Source organism: Oncorhynchus keta, chromosome 7 (genome assembly GCF_023373465.1).
Source record: "Oncorhynchus keta strain PuntledgeMale-10-30-2019 chromosome 7, Oket_V2, whole genome shotgun sequence".
In the NCBI taxonomy this organism is placed as follows: domain Eukaryota; kingdom Metazoa; phylum Chordata; class Actinopteri; order Salmoniformes; family Salmonidae; genus Oncorhynchus; species Oncorhynchus keta.
In genome coordinates, this window is record NC_068427.1 from 6113267 (window position 1) to 6128386 (window position 15120).

Sequence of the window (15120 nt, forward strand, 5' to 3'; positions counted from 1 at the left end):
TTAACTGACTTGCCTAGTTAAATAAAGGTAAAATTATTATTTTTTTTAAAAAGGAGCACCATCCTGACCGGTTACATCACATCCTGGTATGGCATCTGACCGTAAGGCGCAGAGGGTAGTGAGTACAGCACAGTACATCACTGGGGTCAAGCTTCCTGACATCCAGGACCTATACACTAGGAAGTGTCAGAGGAAGGCCCAAATTGTCAGACTCCAGTCACCCAAGTCATAGACTCTTCTCTCTGGTACCACACGGCAAGCGGTACCGGAGCACCAAGTCTTGGACCAAAAGGCTCCTTAACAGCATCTACCCCCAAGCCATAAAGACTGCTGAACAATTAATCAAATGGTCACCGGGACTATTTACATTGACCCCCCTCTTTTGTTTTTACACTGCTGCTACTTTCTGTTTACCTACATGTACAAATTACCTTGACTAACCTGTACCACCGCACATCGACTTGGTACCAGTATATAGCCTCATTATTATTATTTTATTGTGTTACTTTTTATTATTTTTGACTTTATTTAGTAAATATTTTTAAACTCTATTTCTTAAACTCCGTTGTTGGTTATGGGCTCGTAAGTAAGCATTTCACGGTAAGGTCAACACCTGTTGTATTCGGCGCATGTGACAAATAATATTAGATTTGATTAATGCAGATATACAGTATTATGGACATTTTCTGAAATTACAATGCAGTTAAAGCATTTTTTTTACCATTATTTTAAGTGAAAGAAACCACTCGAGACACAAGTGAATAGAAAAAGGCAGTGAAGGTGTGATTTATTGAAGTACACGTGACATTTTTCTTTGTGTGAGGCCTCATTTCAACAAAAACAGGCTGTCGACATTAATTCAACACAATCGGCGTTAATTCCATAGTAGTGATTGAACAATGCGATGATGTTGGCTACCTACACAGACACAAAAGAAAGCAAACACTCAAGCCAGCCATTAGGGCTTCCCTTATATCACCCTCAATCATGGTCATAAGCTTATCTCCGATTCAGGGTAGATAAGGAAGACTGCATTCATGCTTTTATTTTGGCACTTATGCGTTAACACAAGAACATGACTTTAATCTAGTTCATTCTCTGATGATCAATGATGATTGGCCAGCCTATATTTCCAATGGAGCATCTTTGTAAGACATGAATCTCTAGATAGCAAAAGGACGGTTGTCTTTGTATGACTCAGAACTAGATGTCTTTTTTAGCTTGTTTAACATGAAAACACAAAGCATTGAAACACATTTTGAAACAATTAAACACGGACAGTGTTGAAAAACTGCGTTGAAATTCATCATTTGATGAAATAGAAGAAAAAAAAAACACTTACATGAATTATAATTACACTTCAGGTTGCTAACCATTTAGCAACGAAAGCATTAAAACCTCTTTGGGTCCGAAAGGCAGTACAGGAGAGATTATTAATTAAACATTAAGGCAAATAACAATGCAACCACAACCACCCTAAGAAAAGCACTGATATGAAAAAGAAATGAGCGTTACACAAGCAATTTCCACAACGACGACTCCGTCGAATAAGTGAAGCCCGTCTCATACAGATGTAATATCTTAATTTGACCACCTCTGCTGTCGCAGGGATTTTCCTGCACATCAGGAAATGCGAATTGTAATTGTGTTTCATAAAATGGATTACTTGATTTATCTTAAATAAAAACGTATCAATTCATTTATATTTCTTGTGGGATATGCTGCTTCATTTGAAGTAGCTATAGAAAAACATCACCTTTCAGTTCTGTGTGTGTTGACTGGTTGTGAAAGGGTGGTGGTAAAAACCATCACCTCGATGGTTACAGGCTAGTTGATGACGTCGGATAGGCTTCGTCAACCTTAAACGTGTGGGTCCGGCTGCAGTAGCCTAGTTCAAAGTCATTTCACATGGAGTGCTGTTCGTATTCGTGTCAACTCTGTGAAACAGAACTGTTCCTACATTGTGCACACACGATTGACAATCAAAAATAAAACATTCTTTCAACATTTCAGAAAGCAAATAATAGAAAGCATCCATATTACAAAGACCCAAATATGCTACATGTCCACTTGGTCAACTTTCAGTAATTGCTTTCGGTTCACAATACAAAAAAGTGAACAGTGTAACACCGTTTGCAACATTCAACATTCAACTTTTTAAGAGAAACATATATATTTTTTAGCTGCAGGCAGGTCAGCGCTTAACAGTCGATATCAGACTAACTATTCTTTTGACTTTTTCTCTTTTCAATCGGAATCATTGGAGAACATGACTCAGATGTGAAGGTGGGATAAAACAGTATGAAGGAAGAGAGAAAGTCCTGGAGACAGTGTGTGTGTGTACACTGTCCTGGAACATAATGAAAAAGTGTCTGTCCATGATGTCAGCTGTTTGTGGTGTGTGAGCAGTGACATTCAACTCAGTCTGTTCTCCAGCCTAACAGAGAGACTGTGAACCTTCTCTATACTCTTCTTATTTCCTGTGTGCACGCACACAGACACACGCACGCAGGCACACACAGCACATTCAAATAAGACCACGTTGCCATACTGTCAGTGTCTGTCTGTCGAAATGGCGACACATCACATAGGAACTACACCACGTGTCTTAAAACGACAACACATATAGCATGGCTAAACAGTTTCACAAATGTTAATAGTCCCAATAAAGTTTGGTTTTCAAATTCAGAAATTCTATCCATCCATCGTCAGAGTCCTCTCTCTATGTCAGTAATATCCATCTACCTGTCCATTCTCCAGTCTCTCCCTCACCTTTGCCTTCCACTCTTCCCCCATTAGGGCTTCTTGGCGGTGGGCTTGGCCTTGCCGTTTGGCCCCTGAGCAGGCTTGACCATGTGGGTCATCTCCACGTCAGCCAGGGCGTCCGGGGGCAGGCAGGAGCGCATGCGCTCAATAGTCTTCTGGTAGGACTGGCGCTCCTGCTCCAGCGAGCGAATCATGTGCTTCATCTTGGACTCACGTGACAGGAAGTTCTCCACAGTGGCCTCCAGGCTTTGGATCTTCTGTCGTGCCGCCTTGGCAAAAGGAGAGGAAAATGGATGATTTTAGACAATTAACACATGGGATAGGTGCATAGAGGGTAGTGATGGGGGAATAAATCAATAGTTATAGCGATATTACTTTGGATTAGATTATATTGATACTTTGGGCTCTATTTTAACAAACCTAACGCAATGGTAAATCTTAGAGCTGGCGCTAGCTGGCGGTAGCACAGCAACTCACTGCCTTCCTGAAGACAAACAATGTATACGCTTCAGTCTGGTTTTAGACCCCATCATAGCAGACTGCACTCGTCAAGGGGTTAAATGACCTTTTAATGGTGTCAGACCAAGGCTCTGCATCTGTCCTCGTGCTCCTAGACCTTAAGTGCTACTTTTTATACCATCGATCACCACATTCTTTTGGAGAGATTGGAAACCCAAATTGGTCTACACGGACAGGTTCTGGCCTGGTTTAGATCTTATCTGTTAGAGTTTACCTCTAAAACCCTGTAAATGTTGGTGTTCCTCAAGGTTCCGTTTTAGGACCACTATTGTTTCACTATATATTTTACCTCTTGGTGTCATTAGGAAACATAATTTTAACTTTCACTGCTATGTGGATGACACACAGCTGTACATTTCGATGAAACATGGTGAAGTCCCAAAATTTCCCTGCCTGGAAGCCTGTGTTTCAGACATAAGGAAGTGGATGGTGGCAAATGTTTTACTTTTAAACTCGGATATAAGAGAGATGCTCGTTCTAGGTCCCAGGAAACAAAGAGATCATCTGTTGGATCTGACAATTAATCTTGATGATTGTATAGTCGTCTCAAATAAAACTGAAGGACCTCGGCGTTACTCTGGACCCTGATCTCTCTTTTGACGAACATATCAAGACTGTTTCAAGGACCGCTTTTTCCATCTATGTAACATTGCAAAAATCAGAAACTTTCTGTACAAAAATGATGCCGAAAAATTAATACATACTTTTGTCACTTCTAGGTTAGACTACTGCAATGCTCTACTTTCTGGCTACCCGGATAAAGCACTGAATAAACTTCTGTTAATGCTGAAAACAGCTGCTAGAATCTCGACTAGAGCCAAAATATTTGATCATATTACTCCAGTGCTAGCTTCTCTTCACTGGCTTCCTGTTAAGGCGAGGGCTGATGTCAAGGTTTTACTGCTGACCTACAAAGCATTACATGTTCCTGCCTAGCTTTACGATTTGGTCCTGCCGTACACACCTACACGTACGCTATGGTCACAAGACGCAGGCCTCCTTACTGTCCCTAGAATTTCTACGCAAATAGCCGGAGGCAGGGCTTTCTCCTATAGAGCTCCATTTTTATAAAATGGTCTGCCAATCTATGTGAGAGACGCAGACTCGGTCTCAACCTTTAAGACTCATCTCTTCAGTAGGTCCTATGATTGAGTGTTTTTTTTTATTTGACCTTTATTTAACCAGAGAGGCTAGTGGAGAACAAGTTCTGATTTACAACTGCGACCTGGCCAAGATAAAGCAAAGCAGTTCAACATAAACAAATACACAGAGTTACACAGGAGTAAACAAACACACAGTAAATAACACAATGGAAAAAAGTATATAACAGTGTGCAAATGAGGTAAGATAAGGGAGGTCAGGCAATACATAGGCCAGGGTGGTGAAAAAATTACAATTTAGCAATTAACTCTTTTGGGATAGGGGGCGGCATTTTCACTTTTAGATGAATAGTGTGCCCAGAGTGAACTGCCTCCTACTCTGTCCCAGATGCTAATATATGCATACTATTAGTAGTATGGATAGAAAACACTCTGAAGTTTCTAAAACTGTTTGAATGATGTCTGTGAGTATAACAGAACTCATATGGCAGGCGAAAACCTGAGAAAAATACAACCATGAAGTGGGACATCTGAGGTTTGTACTTTTTCAAAGCTTGGCCTACCGAATACACAGTGTCTATGGAGTCAAGTTGCACTTCCTACGGCTTCCACTAGATGTCAACCGTCTTATGAAACTTGAATGAGGATTCTACTATAAAGGAGGGGCTCATGAGACCTGTTTGAGTCGTGGTTTGGCAGAGAGCCTTGGTCTCATGACGGGCGCTCCCGACAGAATTACCTCTCGTTCCAGTGCTTTTCTTCAGACATTTGAATTCTCCGGTTGGAACATTATTGATGTTTTATGTTAAAAACATCCTAAAGATTGATTCAATACATCGTTTGACATGTTTCTAAAGGACTGTAACGGAACTTTTCGAGTTTTTGTTTGGACGAAGTGCCTGCGCCTCATCAAGATGGATTACTGGGCTGAACATGCTAACAACAAGTGGCTATTTGGACATAAATGATGGACTTCATGGAACAAATCAGTAATTTATTGTCGAACTGGGATTCCTGGGAGTGCCTTCTGATGAAGATCAAAGGTAAGTGAATATTTATGGTGTTATTTCTAGCTTCTGTTGACTCCAAAATGGCAGAAATTTCTCTGGCTCTTTTGGGGTCTGAGCGCCGTTCTCAGGTTATGCTTTTTCCGTAAAGTTTTTTTGAAATCTGACACAGCGGTTGCATTAAGGAGAAGTCTATCTTTAATTCTGTGAATAACAGTTGCATCTTTTATCAATGTTTATTATGAGTATTTCTGCAAAATCACCGGATGTTTTGGAATCACAACATTACTGCACATAAGGCACCAATGTAAACTGAGAATTTTGGATATAAATATGAACATTATCGAACAAAACATACATGTATTGTGCAACATGATGTCCTATGAGTGTCATCTGATGAAGATCATCAAAGGTTAGTGATACATTTTTATTTATATTTCTGCTTTTTGTGACTCCTATCTTTGGCTGGAAATATGTCTTTATTTTTTTTTTACAAGGCTATGACCTAATATAATCATATGTTGTGCTTTCGCTGTAAAGCATTTTTGAAACCGGATACAATGGGTAGATTAACAAGATGTTTATCTTTTATTTAATGTATTGGACTTGTTAATGTGTGAAAGTTACATATTTCGCAAAAATATTTTTGAATTTCGCGCGCTGCCTTTTCAGCGGAATGTTGTCGCTAGCGGAACGCCTGCCCTAGTAAGGTTAAACACTGGAGTAATAGATGTGCAGAAGATGAATGTGCAAGTAGATATACTGGGGTGCAAAGGAGCAAAAAATAGTATGGGAATGAGGTAATTGGATGGGCTATTTACAGATGGGCAATGAACAGGTGAAGTCATCTATGAGCTGCTCTGACAGCTGGTGCTTAAAGTTAGTGAGGGAGATGTGAGTCTCCAGCTTCAGTGATTTTTGCAATTCATTCCAGTCATTGGCAGCAGAGAACTGGAAGGAGAGGCGGTCAAAGGAGGTATTGGCTTTGGACGTGACCAGTGAAACATACCTGCTGGAACGCGTGCTACGGGTGGGTGCAATGTTGACCAGTGAGCTGAGATAAGGCGGGGCTTTACCTAGCAAAGACTTATAGATGACCTGCAGCCAGTGGGTTTGGCGACGAATATGAAGCAAGGCCCAGCCAACGAGAGCATACAGGTCACAGTCATGGGTAGTATATGGGGCTTTGGTGACAAAACGGATGGCACTGTGATAGACTGCATCCAATTTGCTGAGTAGAGTGTTGGAGGCTATTTAATAAATGACATTGCCGAAGTCAAGGATAGTCAGTTTTACGAGGGTATGTTTGGAAGCATGAGTGAAGGATGCTTTGTTGCGAAATAGGAAGCCGATTCAAAATTGAATTAATGTGAGTCTGGAATTACATTCTAGTTTACAGTCTAACCAGACACCCTGGGTATTTGTAGATGTACACATATTCTAAGTCAGACCGTCCAGAGTATTGATGCTGGACAGGCGGGCAGATGCTGGTAGCGATTGGTTGAAGAGCATGCATTTAGTTTTACTTGCATTTATGGGCAGTTGGAGGCCACAGAAGGAGAGTTGTATGGCATTGAAGCTTGTCTGGAGGTTAGTTAACACAGTGTCCAAAGGGCCAGAAGTACACAGAATGGTATTGTCTGAGTATGTTTGGATCAGAGAATCACCAGCATCAAGAGCGACATCATTGATGTATACAGAGAAAAGAGTTGGCCCGAGAATTGAACCTTGTGGCACCAACATAGAGACTGCCAGAGGTCCGGACAACAGGCCTTCCGATTTGACACACTGAACTGAGAAGTAGTTGGTGAACCAGACGAGGCAGTCAATTGACAAACCAAGGCTGTTGAGTCTGCCGATAAGAATGTGGTGATTGACAGAGTCGAAAGCCTTGGTCAGGTAGATGAATACAGCTACACAGCATTGTCTCTTATTGATGGAGGTTATGATATCGTTTAGGACCTTGAGTGTGGCTGAGGTACACCAGCTCGGAAACCAGATTGCATAGCGGAGAACGTATGGTGGGATTAAAAAATGGTTGGTGATCTGTTTGTTAACTTGGCTTTCGAAGACCTTAGAAAGGCAGGGTAGGATAGATATAGGTCTGTAGCAGTTTGGGTCTAGAGTGTCTCCCTCTTTGAAGAGGGGGATGACTGCGGCAGCTTTCCAATCTTTGGGGATCTCAGATGACACGAAAGAGAGGTTAAACAGGATAGTAATAGGGGTTGCAACAATTTATGCTGACAATTTTAGAAAGAGAGGGTCCAGATTGTCTTGCCCTGCTGATTTGTAGGGGTCCAGATTTTGCAGCTCTTTTAGAACATAAGCTAACTGGATTTGGGTAAAGAAAAAATGCGGGAGGCTTGGGCAAGTTGCTGTGGGGGGGTGCAGGGCTGTTGACCAGGGTAGGGGTGGCCAGGTGGAAAGCATGCTTATTAAAATTCTCAATTACCGTGGATTTATTATGGTGACAGTATTTCCTAGCCTCAGTGCAGTGGTCAGCTGGGAGGAGGTGCTCTTACTCTCCATGGACTTTACAGTGTCCCAGAAAGTTTTGGAGTTTGTGCGGCAGGATGCAAATTTCTGTTTGAAAACTTCTAAAGAATAACCAGGCATCTTCTACTGACGGAAGAAGGTCAATATCCTTCCAGGTTACCCAGGCCAGGTCGATTAAAAAGGCCCGCTCGCTGAAGTGTTTTAGGGAGAGTTTGATAGTGATGAGGGGTGGTCATTTGACCGCAGACCCATTACGGAAGCAAACAATGAGGCAGTGATCGCTGAGATACTGCTTGAAAACAACATAGGTGTATTTGGAGGGCAGGTTGGTTAGGATGATATCTATGAGGGTGCCTGTGTTTACGGATTTGGGGTTGTACCTGGTAGGATCATTGATAATTTGTGTGAGATTGAGGGCATCAAGCTTAGATTGTAGGATGGCCGGGGTGTTAAGCATGTCCCAGTTTAGGTCACCTAACAGCACGAGCTCTGAAGATCACATATGGTGTCCATGGCACAGCTGGGGGCAGAAGGTGATCTATAGCAAGCGGCAACGGTGAGAGACTTGTTTCTGGAAAAGTGGATTTTTAAAGATAGAAGTTCAAATTGTTTGGGCACAGACCTGGATAGCAAGACAGAATTCTGCAGTAGATTGCAACTCCGTCACCTTCGGCAGTTCTATCTTGTCGGAAAATGTTATAGTTAGGGATTGAATTTTTTTTTTTTTTTGGTGGCCTTCCTAAGCCAGGATTCAGACACGGCTCGGACATCCGGGTTGGCAGAGTGTGCTAAAGCAGTGAATAAAACAGACTTAGGGAGGAGGCTTCTAATGTTAACATGCATGAAACCAAGGTTGTTACGGTTACTGAAGTCAACAAATGAGAGCGCCTGGGGAATGGGAGTGGAGCTAGACACTGTAGGGCCTGGATTAACCTCTACATCACCAGAGGAGCAGAGGAGGAGTAGGATAAGGGTACGGCTAAAGTCTATAAGAACTGGTCGTCTAGTACATTCGGAACAGAGAGTAAAAGGAGCAGGTTTCTGGGCGCGGTAGAAAAGATTCAATGCATAATGTACAGACAAAGGTATGGTAGGATGTGAATACAGTGGAGGTAAACCTAGGCATTGAGTGACGATGAGAGAGGTATTGTCTCTAGAGACATCAATTAAGCCAGGTGAGGCTACCGCATGTGTGGGGGGTGGGACAAGCGGGTTAGTTGAGGTATATTGAGCAGGGCTGGAGCAGGGCCTTTGAGGGACGTCGTGACGGAAGAAGTCTGTTGTAGCCCCCTCGTGTGGTTACATCGGCAGACCAGTCGTGATGGATCAGCAGAGGGCCGTGTAGTAAAAGGGTCCAGACCAATTGGCAAAATAGGTATAGTAGCCCAAGAAATTGGCTGATGAACCTCTTCTGCTAACAGCCTGGTATGCTCTAGACAGCTAGCAGGCCGCGGCTAGCAGATGGACATTCAGGGGACGTCACAACGGAGGAGCATGTTGAAAAAAAAACTTGGGTGGATTACGTCAGTAGTCCAGTCATGATGGATCGGCGGAGATCCGTATTGGCAATAAAAGGGGTCCAGGACAATTGGCAAAATAGGTATTGTAGCAAAGGAGTGACTGATGGACCTCTTCAGCTAGCCGGGAGATGGGCCTAGCATAGGCTAGCTCCAGGCTAATTGGTGCTTGCTTCGGGACAGAGATGTTAGCCAGGAGAAGCCAATCGGATAGCAGCTAATTAGCTTCGATGATCCAGGTGAAGAGGTTCAGAGCCCTTGCTGTCTCTACCTTGCCGGTTCCCCTCTCTCCATTGGGATTCTCTGCCTTTAACCCTATTACGGGGGCTGCTTCACCGGTGCTCTTCCATGCCGTCCCTAAGAGGGGTGCGTCAATTTAGTGGGTTGAGTCACTGATATGATCTTCCTGTCCGGGTTGGCGCCCCCCTCGGGTTCGTGCCGTTGGGGAGATCTTCATGGGTTATACTCGGCCTTGTCTCAGGGTAGTAAGTTGGTGGTTGAAGATATCCCTCTAGTGGTGTGGGGGCTGTGCTTTGGCAAAGTGGGTGAGGTCATATCCAGCCTGTTTGGCCCTGTCCGGGGATATCGTCGGACGGGGTCACAGTGTCTCCCGACCCCTCCGTTCTCAGCCCCCAGTATTTATGCTGCAATAGTCCACCTGGTAGCATTGCTGCTCCAGTTTCAACTGTTCTGCCTGCGGCTATGAAACTCTGACCTGTTCATCGGATGTGCTACCTTGTCGCAGACCTGCTGTTTTCGACTCTCTCTCTACTGCACCTAACTCTGAATTATCGGCTATGAAAAGCCAACTGACAATACTCCTGAGGTGCTGAGCTGTTGCACCATCTACAACCACTATGATCATTATTATCTGACCCTGCCGGTCATCTATGAACGTTTGAACATCTTGGCCATGTACAGTTGAAGTCGGAAGTTTACATACATCTTAGCCAAATACATTTAAACTCAGTTTATCACAATTCCTGACATTTAATTCTAGTAAATATTCCCTGTTTTAGGTCAGGTAGGATCACCACTTTATATTAAGAATGTGAAATGTCAGAATAATGGTAGAGAGAATGATTTATTTCAGCTTTTATTTCTTTCATCACATTCCCAGTGGGTCAGAAGCTTACATACACTCAATTAGTATTTGGTAGCATTGCCTTTAAATTGTTTAACTTGGGTCAAACGTTTCAGGTAGCCTTCCACAAGCTTCCCACAATAAGTTGAGTGAATTTTGTCCCAATCCTCCTGACAGAGCTGGTGTAACTGAGTTAGGTTTGTAGGCCTCCTTGCTCGCACACACTTTTTCAGTTCTGTCCACAAATGTTCTAGAGGATTGAGGTCAGGGCTTTGTGATGGCCACTCCATTACCTTGAGTTTTTTGTCCTTAAGTCATTTTGCCAGTATGTTTGGGGTAATTGTCCATTTGGAAGACCCATTTGCTTTAACTTCCTGACTGATGTCTTGACATGTTGCTTCAATATATCCACATAATTTGACTACCTCATGATGCCATCTATTTTGTGAAGTGCACCAGTCCTTCCTGCAGCAAAGCACCCTCACAACATGATGCTGCCACCCCCGTGCTTCACAGTTGGGATGGTGTTCGTCGGCTTGCAAGCCTCCCCCGTTTTACACCAAACGTAACGATGGTCTTTATGGCCAAACAGTTCAATTTTTGTTTCATCAGACCAGAGGACATTTCTCCAAAAAGTACTATCTTTGTCCCCATGTGCAGTTGAAAACTGTAATCTGGCTTTTTTTATGGCGGTTTTGGAGCAGCGGCTTCTTCCTTGCTGGGCGGCCTTTCAGGTTAGGTTGATATAGGACTCGTTTAACTGTGGATATAGATACTTTTGTACCCGCTTCCTCCGGCATAGTCACATGGTCCTTTGCTGTTGTTCTGGGATTGATTTGCACTTTTCGCACCAAAGTAGGTTCATCTCTAGGAGACAGAATGCGTCTCCTTCCTGAGCGGTATGATTGCTGCATGGTCCCATGGTGTTTGTAATTGCGTACTATTGTTTGTACAGATGAACATGGGCATTTGGAAATTGCTCCCAAGGACGAACCAGACTTGTGGAGGTCTACAGTTTTTTTTCTGGGGTCTTGGCTGATTTCTTTTGATTTCCCCATGATGTCAAGCAACGAGGCACTGAGTTTGAAGGTAGGCCTTGAAATACATCCATAGGTACACCTCCAATTGACTAAAATGATGTCAATCAGAAGCTTCTAAAGCCATGACATTTTCTTGAATTTTCCAAGCTTTTTAAAGGCACAGCCAACTTAGTGTATGTAAACTTCTGACACACTGGAATTGTGATACAGTGAATTCTAATTGAAATAATCTGTCTGTAAACAATTGTTGGATAAATGACTTGTGTCATGCACAAAGTAGATGTCCTAATCAACTTGCCAAAACTATAGTTTGTTAACAAGAAATTTGTTGAGTGGTTGAAAAATGAGTTTTAATGACTCCAACCTAAGTGTATGTATATACATAATATATATATAATGGTGAGAATCGCAATACATATAATAATAATAATAATATGCCATTTAGCAGACGCTTTTATCCAAAGCGACTTACAGTCATGTGTGCATACATTCTACGTATGGGTGGTCCCGGGAATCAAACCCACTACCCTGGCGTTACAAGCGCCATGCTCTACCAACTGAGCTACAGAAGGACCACAATACCACTACATATCGTATTGGCACCTAAGTTCCATGATAACATTGTATTGTAAGGTCCCTGGCAATTCACAGCCCTGGTTCAGGGTGTGTCAAACTCGTGTCAAACTCATTGCACGGAGGGCCGAGTGTCTGCGGCGTCTCGCTCCACCCTTGTACTTGATTGATGAATTAAGGTCACTAATTACTAAGGAACTCCCCTCACATGGTTGTCTAGGTCTTAATTGAAAGTTAAAAACAAAAAGCTGTAGACACTCGGCCCTCCGTGGAATGGGTTTGACAGCCCTGATCTAGACCATGTTTTTACAAGAATATTGATATGGGACAATGTAGTAGGTAAATTATTGACTGAGTAGCTGTGTCGTGTGGGTGTGTGTTCCTGTTTAAAAACACAGTAGAAACATTAAGACTAGCATGTTCTCTTTCCTGTTAACATTTACTAAGGGGTTTCACTCTCCAAATATGTGTCAATCCTTAATCCCTGCGATTCCTCAGCTGTGACCTCATCTGCAGACAGACATACAGACTATTTAATGGTCTACAGTATGGATTAAAAAGGGAGAATTCCTTGGATGGAGAATTGAGACTCATTCCTTTTTATTTCTTATACTGTGTTTGGGGTTGTGCTCTGGTGACATCTACTGGCAGACTGAAGCAGTGCATATCAACTCCAAAACGTGTTTATTTGTTTGTTCTGTGTGTACTGTATATACTGTGAGCGTCGTACCAGACAGCTTGCATACAAAGGTCAACGGAGGGACATCTTAACCCATAACATTTGACAAGATGAGCATCTCTGAGGAAGGCCTCTGACACACCGAAATGTAAGCCTGTCTGTTTGCCCCTACATTGAACCTCAAAGATCATTGCTGACATTTGAGTGCTCCTCTTTCTTCTTCTGGGATATTCATAATGTAAAGAGTAGAATAGAATAGAATCTGGGGTAAGATGGCTTTTTGGACTATATTGTGTCTTATGTACTCCTTGACTGCAAAATGAATTGCCCTGAGGAAACTAAGTTTCTAAGTTTGAAGTTTGAACTAAGTTTGAGCCAGTTTCCCACCTGTAGTTTCTCCAGCAGATCCATGTTCTGTTTCTTCAGCTGGTTGTTGGTCTTCTCCAGTTTATCCAGACGGTCTGAGTCGTTTGACTGGAGCACAGCATCCACCGTCTCGTCCTGCAGCACGTGGTACTCCACCTCATAAGCATGTAGCTGCTTCGAGATGTCCATGTCCAACACCTGGCAACCCACATAATTACAAAGTATATATACCTGGCAACCCAGAATTGAAAAACATCAACTTCTGTGTCAAACACCTGGCAACCGCAAAGAGAAAGTCAAAATCGCCCACACCTGAACAGTCAGGTAATAAGTAGAAAAAACAAGTGCTGGATTTTACTCACGACCTTTCAATAAACATTTGAACCCAGATCTGCTACTCATAAGACATAAGAACAGCCTGTGTGTACTGTGTGTATCCCATTACAAACAAATCAAGAGCCACAAAAAGGTCTTTACAGTCCTTCTTGGGCAGGGTGTGTGTCATGTGCTCTGTTATGAATTGTCGTCATAAAATAGAGCAGGCTTGCCTCTTCCACAACCGCTCTCTATATTTATGGCCAAAGTCACTCATGTCCACAAGCACTGCACTCATCATGAGCACTCATGGGTTTGAGCTACAAAATCAAACAGAATAGTGCTTTACTGTTCATTGTTGAAACGAAAATGAGTCTCTTTGCTCTGCCCAACCCCGAGACAACACACACACACAGCATCTAGAGTTCAGGGTTAAGTGCCTTACTCAAGGGCCCCATATAATGTAAATGTAGGGCCAGTTTCCCAGACCCAGATTAAACCTCGTCTTGGACTCAGAAGCGCTTTCAATGGAGAATCTCAATTTTGTGCATCCCAAGACTACACGTGTTCATCCCAAATGACACCCTATTCACTATATACCACCAACAGTGAATTTTTAATGTCTCCCCCCATCTGTACCTTTGAGATGGTTTCCTCCATCTGGGTGTGGGTGAGGTTGGGAATTGTAGTTTTCAGGTAGTCCACGATGGTCTCGAAGCTATCACACTCCACTATCTCCCCTTCGTGACTGCTCAGTAGACACAGAGCCACCTTAAAGATCACTTCACTCCCCTGGGCAAATAGGATATCTATGACATAGAACACAGAGACAAGGGCTGAATGGGTGTGTGTGTGTGAGAGAGAGAGAGAACAGAGAAGGTAGGAAAAACAAGAAAACCGTTTTTCTGATTCAATGTAATTCTGATTCAATGTGAGTAAAATAGTCTGAAGATAAGGGTGTGAAACTGACTGTAAGCCACAGGTTTGTGGAAGTACAGTGGCACACCTAGGACTGTGGTGGTCATGAAATTTTATCAGCCAGTGATTGTCAAACAAATAGCTGCTGGTCTCGCGGTAAATTACCGTTAATTAACATAAACACATTTAGCATCTCCTGGCTTCCACACACAGCCTACAAGCCACTGATGCAGAACTTTGGAACATCTACATTTTAAAAAGTATAATAAATCCATGTAACATAGCCTACACCTGATCTGGCTATGTCATATCACTTTGGGATACACTAGTTCATTTAGCAGACAAGATTTGCTTAGAATTCCGTGGCATTATTTTATAGTATGAAGAATACAATTGAACAAAGCTGAATAAAATAGAAAGGATATTTTCTCCAAATGATTTGAGGGAGTGCACACATGGCTATTCTGTGTTGAGTGGTTAACAAAGAAACAGGTCCTCCTATATGCTTCATTTAGAGTTATTTATGCAACTTTAGTTGTGATACAAACATTGGGCTATATGTTTAGATTTTTTATACATTCTAAGGATGCATGATTTGAAAAAAGTTGCATGAAAGGCATAAACTCTACATTGTTTTTTTTGTGCAGGCTACACACACTTCATCAGTCTCTCATTCACAATTTGACAAGCATTTGATAATGCCTCAAATTTCCCGGTGGCATCCCCTTTGTGGTCGTAAT

General features: G+C 42.5%; 1 protein-coding gene across 2 annotated transcripts in view; it reads right to left on the reverse strand.

Moving 5' to 3' along the window:
• Window positions 1-758: 758 nt before the first annotated feature.
• The window catches only part of tbc1d4 (TBC1 domain family, member 4), a 139054-nt gene continuing 124692 nt past the window's right edge, over window positions 759-15120 (reverse strand). For both annotated transcript variants that reach the window (XM_035773109.2, XM_035773108.1), the window contains 3 exons: window positions 14102-14271; window positions 13169-13345; window positions 759-3035 (listed from right to left, as the gene is read on the reverse strand). In XM_035773109.2, the coding sequence (XP_035629002.1) occupies window positions 2796-3035; window positions 13169-13345; window positions 14102-14271 (587 nt within the window). In that variant the 3' untranslated portion in view covers window positions 759-2795. The remainder of the gene's footprint in view (window positions 3036-13168; window positions 13346-14101; window positions 14272-15120) is intronic.